Below are 17,752 nucleotides of genomic sequence, written 5' to 3' on the forward strand. Positions count from 1 at the left end.
CAAACCACATGCCCTTTCCTCCTTCATGCTGAATAATTGAGAATTCACAGCTATCAAATGGCTGGGGGTTGTCCAGTGTGACTTGTTGTGGAAGTGAAGCCAACCATTGCATATTTAAGATGAGACGTCAACCCCTCTCTTCCCGCCAGGGTTTACACCTGCCCCGCTGAAAGGGATGACCATGGCATTTTAATTTGCTTTGACACTGACTTAGTTGCCATGGCACGGCAGAGCTTGATACCCCCAGTGACATTTGTCACAATTGGCCCTGATTGCTCTGGTCTGTCACTCTTAGAATACTTGCTCTATATTGCGTTACCTAGCTGTGTGTGCAGGCATCCTGTAATCCCCATGATTTGCCATCGTCCTCTGGGTTATTTTTCATACTCCTCTTCAGACATGGTGAAGCTTCAGCAAATCACTGTCCACATCTCACCACTAGTGCCCCTTCCCCCTATGCCCTCACTGAAGCCATTCATGGTATCTGTACTTGCAAAGCAGGGATCATTTATAATTCATCCTTTTGATAGTATTGGAGACAAAAATTAAAGTTAAAACAGGGAGAAGGGGGTGAATTGTTCTCTTTTGTGCGCCAGCTATTGAAGGCTTAATAGTGTCCCTGGTGACTGTAGGGCTTCCAACCCAATTTCTTTTTTCACTTTTTTTTTTTTTTTTTCCCCACTCTGCCTGTTACCCTTTTCTCTCCCTCAGCTACAGAGGAAGGCTTTTCATATATACAAGCACACACACACACACACACACACACACACAAAGCCAGTGTAGCATCCTTTTAATGTTCGGAGAACAAGGCGTCTACTCTTGCATAGTAACTTTCAATCTCCATGTATATTTGTTTACACAGGGTTTGTTTGACAGGTCTGAACAGGTTCTGCTTACAACATACTTATCGCACAGAACGACGGTAAATCACTTAATTGGGTGTGTGTGCCACAAGAACATTTTTCCCTATTTCATCAATGCAGAACCAAACCTGCAAAGTTATTTTCATCCAGCAAATGGCATTTCCAGTAATATATTTTGTCATCATGTAATGTCAACATTCGACCTTAACAACTTTTTTGGAAGAGTACAGGGCTGAGGGATGACATTTTAACTTTTCACTTTAAATGTGGATTCTCGGTAAGCAACTAACCCAGCTTGGGGACAGCGTTGGATATCGACACTAACATTTATTACATAGGGAAGCCGTGATGTAGCTGTTGATTTTAAGGCATCAAGTCACAGCGCAGGTTTCGATTTGAGAATCTGGTGTAGGAAGAGCAGGGAAGGGAGTTGAGAAGATGTGTTAAGCTAGAACCAGTGTTGGTTTTAGATTCTCCAAATCAGAGGCAGGTGGCCTGTCAGTGATCTTCTTAGTCCAGCCATGAAGGGCAGAGGAATGTGAGGAATATTGGCATGCATACGCATAGTTGTTGGTGCGTCATCTGCTCCATAGTTTGGGAGTTAAATGCCAGAGCTGCGACACCTCATGATGGTCTTGGCGCCTTGTTCCTAGCATGAGTCCAGCCCCATGAATCACTTATGGTTAGGTCCACTCGTATTTGCTCACTGTCCATTTGGCAATTTATAGTATGGGTTCATGTGACTAGCACAGCTGTCCTTGGAGCTGCTTTCTTTAATTCATTGCTACCATAGCCAGTGATATTTCAAGTCTCAGCCTAGATTGTTCCTGACTAGGGATTGGCATTTTTTTTTTTTTTTTTTACAAATCAAATGGTGACATGAATTTTGAATTGAACAGTTGAAAGTAACAAGTTTTTATATGTAGTCATGCAGGTGTCTCGCAGTTTCTCGCAAGTTATAAGCTCCCCAATTACACCAATAGGCCTAATGAAAGTTTAAAAGAAATTAAATAATCACACCCCTACCTTACTATGCTTGAGCTTAGTTCTTGTGAAGAAAAATAAGCATATCTGTGTACTTGGTGAGGAATTTTTCAGAGTTTGTTCAGCACTTGGCAGAAAGCACACTCTCTCAGATTCAAGGAATGGCAAGGTACTGTTTGGCAAGGACAGCGAGTGTCTGGAAATGCTTTTCATTCCTCTGTGATCACTGGATTGGACTTTGGCGAGTTGTGATGCATTGCTAATTTAAGTTGAGCTCTGTGTTGTTTTGCTCTGCATCCATAGCGCGGTCATCCTCCTCAAAGAGTGTTAATCACTCTGCCGAGGCTCTCTGTCATTCATGCCGGCTTCCAGGGTCTCATCAGCGGCTGCTTCAGTTCAGTGACCCTGTTAAACAAATCAGTTAGTTTCTACCCCTCTGACTGCATCACCCACAACACCCATCAAAATCATTAGCCATAATTATTTTATAAAGGGACTGTTAACCAGTGTATCTTAGGACTTTCCTTTTTATTGAACTGAAGTGATCAGTGTGCATTATCCATTCTTAACAGAATATCTGCATGTAGGACTGGGCAATATTGACAAAATCAAATATCACAATATTTTAGACCGAATACCTCTATTGATAATGTGACAATATTTTTGAGTATTTGTGTTTTCAGAAGATATTTACACATTAAATTTAATAAATTAGTAATGATCATTACTAATCAATAATGTGTTATCAGTAATATGTAATGTGGATATGATGAGCAGGTAAAGCCAATCACTGTTCATTTTACTCAGCCAGAACAGGCTAATAATTTCAGAAAATTTTATCACTGTATTGTAACGCAGCCTTTAAGACCAGGAAAAAGTCTTGTTTATTTCACAATATTACGATAACCAAAATCCCAGACGATATGTAGTCTCATATCACAATATCGATATTATACGATATATCGCCCAGCCCTATCAGCATGTCAAAATTGAACTTTAATGTTCATTTCCGGTAACTGGGGATTCGACTACTTGTTCTTGACCAATCACAGAAGCTGGGTCCAGGCAGGTCCTGTCCTGTCCCCCTACTCTGCTCTGTCCCTACCTCTCCTCCTTCAGCTGGGCTCCATGTGCAGTCTTTAGCAGCATGGGGATGGATAGAGATGTGAGTAAAGATGGGGAGGTGGATGGAGCAGGGAGTTTAGAGAGGGTGAGGTTAAATGGTCCATGTCAGTAGCACCCTTTAACGCATGGGATTACTGCCCTTTTGTGTGCTGTGAGCTCACTCAATCACTGAGCCTGTTCTCTCTCTCTCTCACACACACACACACACAACACACACACACACACACACACACCATTTACCCCACACTGTCACAGGCATCCTGATCAAGCTGACAAAGGCTGGGAAGTACACTGCTGCAATCAGCTGGTAAGAGGAGAATAACTTGAGGGAATGAAGAGAGAGGGAACAGAATAGGAAAGAGAAGGACAAGAAGAGTAGAGAAAGATTAACAATAAGATTGGAAGCAAAGGAGGTAAAGTGTTGTATACAGAAAAATGGGGTTGAAGAGGAGGTGAGGAGAGCCACTATAAAGCATGGAAACAGGCCGGAGGTGAGGTGATGCGCTATAAAGGAGAGAAGGTGCACTACAAAGAAGCGAAATATGCCCTAAGCGATAAAATAGAAGGTGTAGTGAAAAATGGAGTAAAATACAGTGACAGCTGGGTAAGAAGAAGGTTGGAGCAGTGATTCATAAAAACAGGTAGTTCTAGGCTTTGAACAGTAATCAACATATACTGTAGGTCTGTCACCTCTGACTGGTCAGGAACAATTTCTCCTGATTATATAAATGTGAGATTGGCTTTAATGGAGCTAATAAAAGATTCAGCATTTGTTAGCAGCTCACCATAATGTGTTTTTGGCTTCTTTTTGGTCCAGTTTGGGAGTTGTCATAACTGGGTTTACCATGAAATCTGAGGACTTCACCTTCCGGTTAGACCTGCAAGTGGTGCTGTGTAATCAGCAGAGAAGGGAGATAATAAAATATGCTGATAAAGAGCAGCTCTCAACAGTTTTAGAGGGAAGATCGTTATCACAATGAATTTAGACTTGATACTGCATATTTAGAGCAAATCCTTTATGGGTTACCTTTACGCATAGAATCCTGTTTTAAGTGTTCTTAGCTTTAGTATGCACCTTTCATTTATCAAATGACCAACAGTTGTTTGATTGCCCAGGGGGAGTTTTCTCAAAATAGCATTCATGTGGTATTTTATGTCAAAGGCAAATGAATGGTGAATCCTCCTACACCGCCAGATAAAGTTAAAGGAAGTATGAATACTTGAAAGGTATTATCTACTCAAAGTCAAGGTTTCCAGACTATTAAGTCCAGTGTAATGAACGCCATTTGGAAGTAAAGCTGGCAAAGAATGGACAAAAAAATTGGCATTCAATGACAGAAGAGTAAATGCAGTAAGTAAAAGGTTTTGTTGCCTCAAGCATGGCTTTGTTTCCTCTCCTTGTTGTTAACTGTATATCAAGTTCAGGTAATCTTTATCCACAAAAGGGAAAACCTTAAAACATTCATGTGGAAATTGACATCATAAACAAATGTTGACATTGAAAGAAAGGTGCTTATTGCTGTCGGGAACCAAAGAGCTACGAAAAGTGTATCTTATCCTGTAGCAGGTATCTTCTCCCTCTCCTCCTGCAGCGATGCTCAACCTGGGGTCGCAGGATTATTTTAAGAGGATTGCGAGTTTCCGTAATGCAAAAAAATGTATTTCTACTGCAAAAATATATTATATCATCTCCATTTTTTGCTTTCTCCTCGTGAAGTAATGGACATTATTCAGCTTCTAGGCCTATTCTAATGAAATAATCTGAAAAGGTAAGATAAAAATCAATAGCTGTCAGGGGAGTTTTTTGTCAGAGAATTGGACGCCTTCCCTTGAAATATATTATAATTCACTTTATCTTAACATTACAGTTACAGTATATAGGAGTTTATGAGCAGCCGCCCACAAGTATTGGCCAATTTAGGGACCCGTAGCTGCTGCCACTCACTGTCATTTTGGAAACCAAGTAAAAAGCTAATACTTCCCACACTTAACCATGGCACACTGGACCCAGGTGATGCTATTTCATAATGTTTCCAAGGTTACGTTTTAAGAAGTGATTTTACCCATTCACAAAACTGATGTTGACAGCTTGGGGACAACAAAAACCTGAATGCCAGTGGTGACAGTGGATCCCCAGGGCAGCAGCTGTTTGAGGTTGACTTTCGCTGAACTCCATTAGGGGTGTTTGTGCTAAAAAGTGAAATATCCCTCTAAAGGTCAGATTTCTGGACACCGGTAAAGTCTGGCCTGGGATTAAGTTTTCTCTGAACTTTCTATTTGAAGTGAATCGTCAGTCGGTAACTTATGGTTCTTTTGCCCAGGTAGACGTTGCTGTCATTCAAAACGGAAATCATTTTTCAGGCGGAGCACAGTGGTTCATACCATGCTAACCTTTTCGCTTTTGTAGCTTTTCAAAAGACAGACATTTTGGCTGAGGATAATTATCTCATTATTCGCTGAGGAAAGAGGATTTGACAAATATCCACATGTTTTATTAATCTTGACATTGTCATGCTTTTCTGTATTTAACTGCACCACGACACACACAATCACTCTCTCTGCCACACATATGCACACACACACACACACACACACACACACACACACACACACACACACACACACTTCATTCCTGTTGAGGTTTCTGTATTTGCCTTGTGACTAATGACTGTAACTTTAATCATTGTGTGATTGGTGTTTCACTCCGTGCATTCTGATGAGCTCTGGGTTTAAATAGACATGCACACATATACACACAGACTTTAGCTTGGATAAAATATGAGGAACAGGTCAATTAAAAGGGCCTTTGACTGTCCAGAATGTTTTAATTAAAGTAGCAGTGAAATGTAAACTTGGTGCTAATTATGATTAGCTTTAATTAGCTGTCACTCTGAACTTAATTGCTTTTGAATACAGCTGACCCCCGAATGCTTCATCTCCATGCACTCGTCAGTGCTCGTGTGACCGGTTATTCAATATTGTATATCTGTGTGTCTCCATTATTCATTAGTGTTACTCCATACACATAATGTTTATGGATGTCTGTATATGTGTCTTTTCCAAGTTTTTATTTATGCAAGAGGAAGTAAATCTCCATTACTGTGTACTTCTGTATTTGTAATGCATCTGTATGGATGTGTGTGTCTGTCTCTCCCCTCAGGCTCTCCTGGATGTGGTGGTGAAGAGGAGTGAGGGCTACAGCGTGGAGCAGCTGGAGAGGCTCTACTCCCTTCTCAGCCAGTGTATCTACCAGCACCGCAGAGAGTACGACAAGACCCAGCTACTGGAGGTTAGACAGACACACAGACAGACACACTCTTGGCCAGCCTTTCAAAAATGCCTTTGAACTGTCTAGTTGTCAGTACGAAATGTTATCATAAAAAAGTTGCCAAAAATCATGCACTAAATTTCCACAGCTTATCATTCTAATATTAAAATTTATCATAATATATAACCAGAATTATATTATAAACATTTTCAATTCACATCATCACATCATCATTCTTTGCCTGGGTTGTAGTTTTATTTATTACAACCAATCTAACCAACCAATCTTCTTACAACCAATGGGGGGTCAGCATTGGTTCTACTAGCTTCTAGCTGCAGAAAAGAATGTTGTCTTGACCCTGCAACAGTGATAAAGTTGGCAACACCTTGATTCGCGAGATGGTTAACCAAGGTAAACTGGCATTCAGCCATTCTACAGGTGCTTTGGGAAAGTCTGACACTTTTGCTTCTTCATTGGAAGAAGATGCTTGATAGTAAGCTACAAACCAAAGAAGACATTTGTGTATTAGCTAGCTACATCTTTTATTAGTTGCTGCAGATGTGACTCTGTCCAAGCCCAAGCAGAGGAACCTGGTCCAAGTCGCTCAACTCGTTACAAATATGACACCAAGTGACACGCTGCCACTTTGACAGTGAGGGAATTAAACAGCTGTTGAAGTTTACTGAACTAGTGTACAACGTTCCAGACACGATGGAAAAGTGGATAGGCTACACTTGGGTAGGCAGATGATGTCTGAGAAACAGCTGTTAGATACGCCTCTCGTGGTGGATGTCTATTTTTAGACCTGTCATTGAAACGTATTCATGTCTGTCATTTAAACATCGGTGAAATTAGTTGAAATTCCCGACCCACACAAAGACAGACTGATGCAGGCTAAAACATGGCACAGCTATGAAGGTCAGACAGAAATCAGGGCAAAAAAACACAAAAAGGCATAGTTAGCAGAGGTTAGACACACACACATTCTGGTCCTCACACAGGCACAAAGTCATCATGCCATGCTGCTTGACAGATGGATTGTGTAAAAGTTAGAGCTTTGTTCGATTTGGGGGGCATTTGGTCAGAATTTCTTTTAGTGTCCCCATTGTATTCTACTGAAGCCAATGGTCACAAGTGATAAAACAAACAAGGCATGAATGTCCTGGACACAGCAGGCACATGGGCAATTGATCTGTACATAGCTGTAGGAGTGATGGCCTTTTTGATTTTGTCGGTCAGAGGAAGAGTGTCCTGCAGTGTATCAGTGTTGTTTTCACTCCAGAATAGGATCTAATGAGGACAATGGGGACTCTGTCTGTGTGAGTGAGCACATGTAAAAGAGTGTGTGTGTGTGAGAGAGAGAGAGAGAGAGAGATTGGATGTGACTAAACATGATTGCACATGAGTGTGATAGTGATAGAAGAGAGAAAAAACAGCTGCCAAACAGCCAAACACTGTGTTGCCCTTATTAAAAGGGTACCTTGACATTTTGAATCTTCAAACAAAAATAGCAGTTAACTTGATTGAAAATCACATCCTAGCAATGCTAGCATTCCAGATCAAACCAACGAGGGTGCTGTTAGCCACAAACTAGCTCTTTAACTTCAGGCAGCGGGATGCCTTGGTTTCGGTGAGTGACGCGACGGCCGAGGAAATGTAGAATGACCTTTTTTCCCCCATGTGACAAGCAGGTGTGCAAGAAGTATGAGACTACATTTTACATTTTCAAGGTTTTCCTTTAATCTGAATACCTATTGGTAGTCCAATTCAGGAAGACTGTTTGATGAGGAAATGAGGAAAAGCTGAAGAAAGCTGAAGAAATATATTTGGTTTCCAAAGATAGATCATACCACAGTCTCATTTAAGCTCTTCAAATCCCAGGATTCACTTTAGGAGCTCTGTGGCAGCTATGGAAGGTGTAGGAATGCTTCTTGTATTGTATTAAGTATGAGTGTGTTGAGTATTTAACATTTCTAACCTCTCTGTGGAAATAACTACAAACAATTCATTCATTGCATTTGTGATATTCTTTGAGCCATGAGATAACAAATAGCCCACGAATGTAAGCTTCAAGTTAATTTGGAGTTGTTTTTCCTTACCTCTAATCTCTCCTGGCACGGGTCCATACAAAATAAGCTGCTGTGTATTTTTCCAGAATCCCATCTGGTCATCTGCCGCTGCTGTAGCATGTCGCGCAGACATCAGGCCAGGAATGGCAGTGTCCTGGTGCTGGTAGCCAGAGTTGGCTGTCAGGGTGTCGGAGAGCGGAGGAAGCAGAGGAGGGAGAGCAATCAGCCAGGTGGTGCTGCCTGTCGACAGGCCGGCTGGTGGACGAAGGCAGGGTGCCTGTCGGGGTTCATTTCATACTGCCAGCCTAAATTGGTGTTTCGAGAGCAGAAATGTCGGCTCGTTTGGCGCGTGTTTTGTTTGCCTCTGTGTTCTACACACATCTCTGCTCCGCAGCAGGTCAACTCCTTGTAACTCCCCAGAGAAGGCAAAAGTGTCTGTACACGCACACACACACGTACAGGGTTGAGACTCGGTATGGTGTGTTGAAGCCATTTCCATTTAATGTTGCACTCCGTTGCTGTGTGTTTGTGTGTGTGTGTGCTGCGTAGCCAAGTGAAATGGAGCGTGTCCATACATTTGTCTCCTTTACTCTCTCTCCCCCTCCTCTGGGTATGGCTTGTCTCGCTCTTCGAGAAGAGCTGACCTTTCAGCAGATGGAGTGGACTGCGCCCTGCTTCCCATTAAAGCCAGAGGGACCATCACTGCACTGTACACAATAACACGCCAGCTATGTTCCTATCAGCAAATTGGCGTGCATTTGGCTTCAGGCTCAGTCTTACATTTTGCCTGTGGCTCAGACAGCAATTAAAGACTTTGTAACTGCTCATTAGGAGAGCTTTTGACCTCTAACCTGGATGTGTGCAGTGCCAGAGCCGTACATGGCCACAGACTGAGTTATCTGAACATCAGAGGAGCCTGTTATTTCTCTGCTTATTTGTGTGTTTGCTGCAGAACAGTGTGGCCTGCACGCCATTTAATATACCGTTTTGGTTTACGTGTTTATCCAAAGCATCTTACAGCACTGTTAAAGGAAAAATTCACCCTAAAACACTTTAATACTCTTAAAATCCGTTATTGGCAATTTACCTTGCATATCTAGGCCCATTTTGTTGTTTGGTGGTGTATTTTTCTTATTCCTGGTGATAACTGGACAAATGTTGATGAGATATTTCCAGCACAGATAGAGTTCGATAGCAGAGAATTTTTCACTATCTAAAACATCAACGGTAAACATCGGACTTTGATGTCAGCCCCTCAGAATCAAAGAGCAAGGGCTTCTCTCTAGACTCAACATTTTCCAGGGATGTTCAACACTCATACAGAAAGAAATCCATTGTAGACGAGATGGAGATAGAAAAGATATGAATTTCTTCACCAACAGTAGCCTCAGTAGACCATAATCCAATGCAGCCACAGCTTCTGTCTTTGCTTTGATCTGTCGTTGGTAGCCTGTGAAATACAACATCCTCAACCAGGCACAGCACACCACAGGATTGTTCTCCCTCGACTCTCACTTTTTCTCTACTGGAAAAACTTACTAAGCTATTGTCATTTCTGTCTCGCCTACACGTATACAGCACAGAGAGCCCCGTTCACTGGGGGCTGTCGAAAACCATTGTGGGAAAGGGAGGAAATCACTAAATGAAGTAGACGAGACAGGTTGAGGGAAATTAGGTACACCAAAATGCTAAATTACAACACTTCATCACAAAATACCTCCTGTAATGGATTGAACATCACAAATTGATGACGTTTAAGAGTATCCGAGGCCGGATTTTTCCTTTTAATGCAGATTTTATTTTAGATTTTATAGTATTGGTGGCCCCGGAATCAAACACCTAACACTGCGTTAGTGCCATGCTGTACCTATTTAGCTACCCAGGACTTAAGGACACAGGACTCTCTCGTCGTGCTGGTCTACTTCCACGTGTTCTTCAGTTCCTGAAGTTCAGGACCGGGGAGGGACGGAAGAGAGAATGAGATGGTGAGAAAGTGCTGGAGGCCTAACTCTGGGTTAGTCAGACAGAGAGGCCAGGTGCCAGGAGGGCTTGTGAGATTGTCTGTTGTGTTTTTTGGGATGACAAGGTGATAGGCCTTCGGGCTAGATGGAATTGAGATCACAGAAGCACAAAGAGGAAAGGTGGCAAAGAGCTGATTTGTATGTATGTGTGTTGGTGTGTGGGTGTGTGGGTGTGCAGTCAGACAGAGCACAGATTTGTGTTAAAAGCATAGACGTGTATTGACGGGGGCTGTACCTGAGTAGCTGAAGCTTTTAGGGAACCAACCATCTCTAAATTAGTGCATTTTTAATAAACTGCATTCTGACTTCACCTTTCACAGCTTCATTGGGTTCTACAGCTTGTTTGCTCGCATGTGTTTTGGAGTGTGTGTGAGTGAGAGTGCTAAGTGCTTTAACTGATGATACTCTAAATGGAGTTGGAAGGAAAGTTAGACTCACACGCAGGAAAACGTTTCCATGGCATACCTTTTCGATTTTGCCCTTTTGAATTTAACCATCCGTTCAGAATAAATTGCAGGATATATTGTCTACGATTTCCATCATAACCACAATGTGAAATGATCAGTGGACCACAATGCACTTTTAGTTTCACTTACAGAGAACACTATCCACTTGCTCCCTAAAACTAGACCTACATCAGTGTGAGCCACGTTTGGGGAAAAATGATTTGAGATTGAAAACCATCAAAAAGTACTGTGATGTGCGAAAGCCGTGCTGCCACAAGGAATGTTTAAAAGAAACTGAAGTATCGGCAATCTTATATGTCTGGGTCCCACTTTGAAAGGGTGCCTATTTTCTCTATTGGTTGTAGAAAAATCATTTAGGCCCCATTGCAGATAGATTCCTGAAGAGAAAGTACTCTACTAAGATACTGTAAATGTATAACAGCATTTGTGTATTCCTCACTCGGCTACAAACGCCTCCTGTAAGATGCTCTTAGGATTGAAAATGATGTAAATAGCTGTGCTATTCTCACTACTTTGGTTGTTTGACATATGATCTAAGATTTTTCAACATGGTCGCACTGGTCCTCATTATAAAAGTTTCTTTTACCCCTCTTTAGGACTTGAAAACGGCTATGTATTGTAAAGTTGATAGTTTAAACTTTAGTTTTAGATGCTGAAGTGAATAGATATCTTGTGGCGATGCCTATTGCACTGACTCAGCCATTCAAATGAGAACACACACACAGTGTAACATCTTCAAAGCATTAATCATGGTCTATTGCAGGCTAACATCCATCTCTCTTCCTCCGGCTCTGTTCAGATTTAGTCAGTGTCAAACTCTGCTGTTTTCATGCTGAGAAAAATCGCCTGCCTCATTCCACCACAGCTTTGGTTCATTTTACATCATTTATCATGGTGAAAGCTGTTGTTTGCTGTGGGAAAATTCCAAGTAATATTGAAATAGTGGTGCACAGATGCTGTATATACACATTCATATTACGTATATTGATTCAAACTAAGCAGTATGTATTTATGTGCCTCTCTCTGTGACGCAGGAGATGGAGGAGAGAATCCAGCATTTCGATACATTCCTGTGAGATGCAGAAAGAAAGCCTATCAGGTAGATCCTGAACAGCCTGGGACCACAAAGACACACACACAGAGACCGAGAGAGAGAGAGAGCGAACGAGCTTCTGAGTCCAGTCCTTACACACACACACAGCAAATCCAGCGCCCTCCTCTTGCTGGGACAGAAGAAGAGGAGGAGGAGGTGGAAGTTGAGGAAGAGACATTCAATGGTGCTATTGTCTCAGGAACCTGGCCAGATCCAGACCCATTCTACACAACCAAACTCCTGGAGGTGTTGTGTCAGTCACACGCACACACACACACACACCAATGGTGACGGGCAACCCTGGTGCTACTCGGGTACTATCCTAACTTTTATCCATGCTGCTCTTGGGATTACTTCTTACTCGGAACAACTAGCAAACCAACAGACAGATTGGGTGATGTCATATCGCAACCTGGCCGCCTCTCTTAGGAGCAGGCCATGCACACACACACACACACACACACACACACATTCACATCCCTCCCACTTGTGTATGCATGTATTTGTAAAAACACACACACACACCAATGCACACAAGTGACAGATACACCTACGGAAACGTACACACCCACACCCTCACACAGATCCTCACCAGCAGAAAGTGTGAATGCAGTGTGCCGCTAGGAGATGAGGACAGACAATGTTCTGAATCACTAAACTACATTGCTGAGCCCATCTCTCTCTCTCCAGTGCAATGTTTCATCACAGGCCAGTTATCACCATGCTATTATATGGCTCATTTTTCCTGCCATTTTAGCTACTTGATGAGTTCAACATCTGAGCCACTATCAAGGACACTCACCCAGAACTATAGTTTACAAAGAAGTTTTAGTGTGAACACAAACTCGATGAGGTTAGCACAGCAGGACTAGAACTGATTATATCATCCTCTTCGTTACCGCAGTCATCAAGTTTGGAAAATTGGCAGGTAGCCACTCAATGTTTGTTTCTGAGTTACTGCGTCAAGGTGAACAAGCGTAGTGTATGACAAAGGTCAGCTGTAAAACCTCACTCAAAACATTCGCTCGCGGACCACCTCTGGCGTTCACAGTCTTACCAGATTGTCATGTGCTAAATCGTGGTGGTAGCCGAATCTCCTCACTACATTAACAGTGTAAATGTTTTCTCTCCCGCTCAAGCTGTGCCCGCTAGTTGATTTTTCTATTGACACCCCGGCTGAGTAACTGGAAGCAGTACAAATTGGAACGCGTCTGTAGTTTGCACTGCCTAGCGTGTGCCTTATTTAAACCTCATATTAAACTCTGATGTATTTAGCAGGTTTTTATTTAGAACTACTCCTTGTGATACACATTGTAACAATGAACAGGCTCCAAGTTGGGGTGGGCCCTAACCACTGAGGTCAGAGTGACCTTAAAGCAAAAAAAAAAAAAAAGAAAAATCCACATCATCAGGTCAACAAATACATATCTAGTCCTAGATCTTGTTAGTTAGTTGTAACTCCTACCTAGACTGGGGAAAAAAAACATTTGAATACCTGGGCAAAGTACAAAACAGTACAAAAAATCTTCAGGAGTTCTGGATATAACTGCCCAGATGAATAAAGTATATCTCATGTACTTGAAATGTGGAAATGATATTCAAATGTATTTTTGCCCTGTTATACCCCAAACCTGTTGGGGAGGTCAGTCTCCACCTGAACAGACAGCAGCTGTAAGGAGAGGTTGACAACACCAGCTTTTCTCCTGCTTTCATATGGAGAAATAATGATACGAGTCAAATGATTTATCGTGCCAAGTCTTACCCCACTCCCTCAAAGGTGCTGAGCTCTGATGCAATGGTGCCTGTTCACAGGGATTCTTTTTCAGCTATGAAAATACTATATTAGATGCTCATACGACCTATGTATTATATTGTGTATTTGTTTGATAATTATTTTTTACACTTTTTTATGAAATGCTTTGTTTGAGTTGATGTTAGGATTGTTTTTGCATGGGTTGTGAATCCGATAATGAACAAGGCCATTCTAGGCAGTGCCCGTCGCTAAGGTGTAAAAAGCATTACATTGATTTTTTTGTTTTTGTTTTGTTTGTTTCAAATGTATGTTCAAGTTTATTTGTTTCATTTCATTCTGTTTCCTCCACACCAAAAGAGAGAAGCAGGGATTGTTATCTGTGGCTCATGCAGTGCATCTTTTCCGGCCGCAGTAAATTGAGGAATTTACTGAGGCTTTTGAAATTTTTATGGCATTTTCACGATTGTGGAAGAGGCCATATTTTGACCAGATGTAGGCTGGAGAAGGCCCTCCTCTCTCTCACAGCACTCTTGTCAAATCCTGATTCTGACTCATCGGTGCAACTCTCGCCACTCCGACTCACCTCTGCCTTCTCTTGGATTCTGGGTGTTGTCTAACAAAAGCAAGCAAAGCAAAGACCATATGCAAACTGGCAATGACAGGTTAGCACTTGGACTACTGCAGAGAGAAACCAACGCTACCTCAGCTTAATTTATTTTAAATGCGAAAACAGTTTACTGGGTACAAAAACAGTATTTTTTTCCCCCCAAAAAAATACTGTTGCAACACCTACCAGCTAAGGTACTAGATCACCAGTGCAACCATGGCTGCTGCAGTAATCCAAGAGGAGTTTTTTTTTTTCCTCTCTGATTGTTATGTATGTTTGCATTTGAGCCAGATGAAAATTATTGCATAAGTTTAAAAGGAAATTTCATGGACTGTGTATTTTATGCTTTACTGTAGTTTCAGATTTTCTTACTGTCTACTGTACATTGTTGCAGAGTAGAAGTCCTACAACTGCTCTTCTTTCATATTGTCACACCATACCTTCGTACAAGCTATCGAGAGCATTATTTTCTGCCTCTACACATTCATCATCGCCTTTTTTCAAATTCAATTGTTTGCAGATTTTCATCTCTCATGATTCTGATTATTTATTAATATTATTATTATTAAACATGTTTTACACCTAATATTCAGTAAATTGTCTTTTTGTACATTTGAAATTAAACACATCGGGAAGCGTCACACTTCCGTTGGACAATTTTGCTGAACTGCGTAGCGTTTGTGTAGCAGGTTTGTTTGGCATGTGAGGGGAATAAAGGGTTTACAGGTCTCTCAGGTTCAACACACGACACATGCCCTTTCAACTTTTCTATTTATTTCATTGTGCTGATGTTTTCTTCGCTGAAGTGGTCATAGACTGTGGCATACTGGAAGACACTAACATTAGCTGGACCGAATTCACATCAAAACAAAAGCATAGCGTCTGTCTAGTACATCCCATGAAGAGAAAAAGGACCGGATTAAGTTGAACGTTTGTCCTTTTTTCATGTTCACTTTGTCCACTTTCTGCCAAAAGAATTCTTTTTTTATGGTTTTAGAGTAAATTTGGAAATTAAAGATATGGGTAGTGAAATGTCATACATTGTGATCTTCCTTTCTTATTGCTTATGAATTGTAGCCAGTTTGGACTAACAACCAATTTTTGTCTGGTAATTGAGACTATGTAGTCCAGTATGCAGAAAGAATGGGTTTGGTTTTATTCTTCATTACTTTTTTTCCTTCTTTCTTTTGACAAATTAATTTAGTCAATACTGTTTTCATAGCTTTGTCATATTTCTGTTCGTTTTGAGGTTAATAAGTGTATTTAACACACATGTTCGCATTTAAGTGTTACTTTAGTGTAAGTTATATTTGAAATGAAACATTTACTGTATTTCTGAAATAAACTGCTGTGATATACTTGAATAAAGGTGCAAATTGTAATTATGCGAAGTGTTTTTTTTGCTATTGTAAATTTAGACTATAGATGGGAAATCCACAGCTGCAGTTTAAAGTTGGTGTTGAATTCAAACAGTTATTCCAGAAAGCATTACAGTTAGCCAGATAACAGAGAAATTTGGTTATATATATTTTATGGATTTGTGTCTAAATTAGATTATGTAATGTCAGTCCCACTTATGATTGATAATATAAAAAAAAGCTGTTTCATTATTTGTTATCTGGCTATGTAATTGTATTTTCTGTAATGACCCTTTTGCTTGTGATAGTACAGTATGTAAAAAGATGCTTTCTTTCTGACAATCAAATTTCTTTCCAGAAGTCCAAAACCCCCCCCTCTCTTTGTGAAGTATCACATTTCTTACATGTCAAAAGATTCTTTACGCCATGGTTTCCATGGTTGATAGACATTAGAAGTGCTTTTCAATACAATTTACAATAAAGATATTTTAAACTTGCCTGTGTAACCTGGACAGCATGAGAGCCAGAAGATTAAAGGACAGCATTTATCCCTGTTCTTTTGTTGGCGCGTGGAGACTGATGATAAAAAAAAAAAAATGTTCAGATAATTATATACTATAACCATGGTCCATTTTCACAATTCTTTGTGTCCCTATAAAAAAATGACACTTGACAGTTTGATCATATTCTGGTATATGTATTAGGTTTCAATAATAACAATTGTTAATTTCTCCTTTTTGGGTACAGATTTACAGACATTTTTTTTAATCCAACCTATCAGTTTTTTTTCTAAAAACATTTATACAGAATCACCTTCAGGTTTTAAAATATACATATTTCCTTCCTGTATTTACAGAATGCCAACCCACCGTCATCGTTTGTGGGCTGCAATGAAACACACATCGTATAAAACAAAGGATGTGGGGGAAATAATGAAAGATACAGAGAACAAACGTACAACAAAAGACAACTGTTATGATAAAAGTCACAGATGGTTATTGTGCTTTAGCCGGAGGAACTGTTCCTTCTCGAGTGTCTCTGATGCCAGCGGAAGAGGAACTCCCTCTCTCCGTTAAGTTCAGTGCCGTCTTTGTCCCAGAGAGCGAGAGTATGAATCAAATCCAGGGGAAATCTTACTGATAACAAAACAAAACAGGCCACTCACCCCACCTCACCCTCCAGATGATATCTCAATCATGCTGGATTTACACAGGAACAAAAAAAAAAATCAGGTTTTTTATTCTTTTACCCTACGTGACCGAGATTTGATGGTTTTTCCAATGTTCAGCCGGTAATGATATTATCAAAACTGGGTTACGCCGAGTTCAAAATCTGATTTTTTTTATTACCACATAAATCCACATTTAGTAAGAGGTTTGCTCCCTGATATGCTAAAAAAAAAAAAAAACACTGTAAGCTCCACTGGTAAAGAGGAAAGCAGCGAGTGTGTGTGCCTTCCCTCCCTCCACAGGACACACTCTGCCTCCTGTCCTGCAGATGCCACTACTGAGAAACTTCACACACCACAAAGAAATCCTGCTCTCTACTGAATGGCTTACAAACACCTACACCTGGCCAAACATAATTCACACAAGAAGGGGACGGGGGGGGGACAAAAGAATCCAGAAAAATAACACTATATTAAAGAAAAAAAAACGCAGAAAGGGGGGAGCTTACTCAGGGGATTTGGAAAAGACAAGAACTGGAACGATGACGACTTCATCGAAAACCGAGGAGATAATCGTTTACTAAGAGAGTCCCTCCCTCCCTCCCCCTCTGTGCCTGTTGGATGAGAGGATGAACTACAACCGTGACACATACAGTACTGAAGGTTAGGCACCGTCGCCTTGACATGGCCGAGTGGTTTTAACGTGAGTACATTCTGCACAGGGGCTTTGGGAGGGGAGGGGGGTGGCGAGGGGGGGGGGTTGGGACAGGGACGGGGACAGGGACAGGGACAGGGACAGGTAATGGGCGTGGCGGATGCTGGCATCGAGTCCAGAGGTTGCTGTTGACACCCAGCCCCCCCCCCCACCCCCACCCCCACCCCAGTTCTCTCCCCTCTCCCGAAAGCTGCAGTCGGATTGTCCCACAACCGGAGCTCAACTGGTGTTCTCGCCAGTCCGATCCGGTTGGAGCCGCTC

At 41.4% G+C, this 17,752-nt stretch overlaps 1 protein-coding gene across 1 annotated transcript in view; it reads left to right on the forward strand.

Annotated features, from left to right (window-relative positions):
* atad2b (ATPase family AAA domain containing 2B) overlaps positions 1-15,614 on the forward strand; it is an 84,378-nt gene extending 68,764 nt beyond the window's left edge. The window contains exons 27-28 of the mRNA XM_071522243.1: positions 6,133-6,261; positions 11,832-15,614. Of these exons, the coding sequence (XP_071378344.1) occupies positions 6,133-6,261; positions 11,832-11,873 (171 nt within the window). The 3' untranslated portion in view covers positions 11,874-15,614. The remainder of the gene's footprint in view (positions 1-6,132; positions 6,262-11,831) is intronic.
* Positions 15,615-17,752: the final 2,138 nt, after the last annotated feature.

The sequence above is a fragment of the Centroberyx affinis genome, unplaced genomic scaffold (assembly GCF_046629955.1).
Source record: "Centroberyx affinis isolate AG114_WGS23_722 - 3 ecotype Tasmania unplaced genomic scaffold, CSIRO-AGI_Caff_v1 ptg000969l_1, whole genome shotgun sequence".
NCBI lineage: Eukaryota > Metazoa > Chordata > Actinopteri > Beryciformes > Berycidae > Centroberyx > Centroberyx affinis.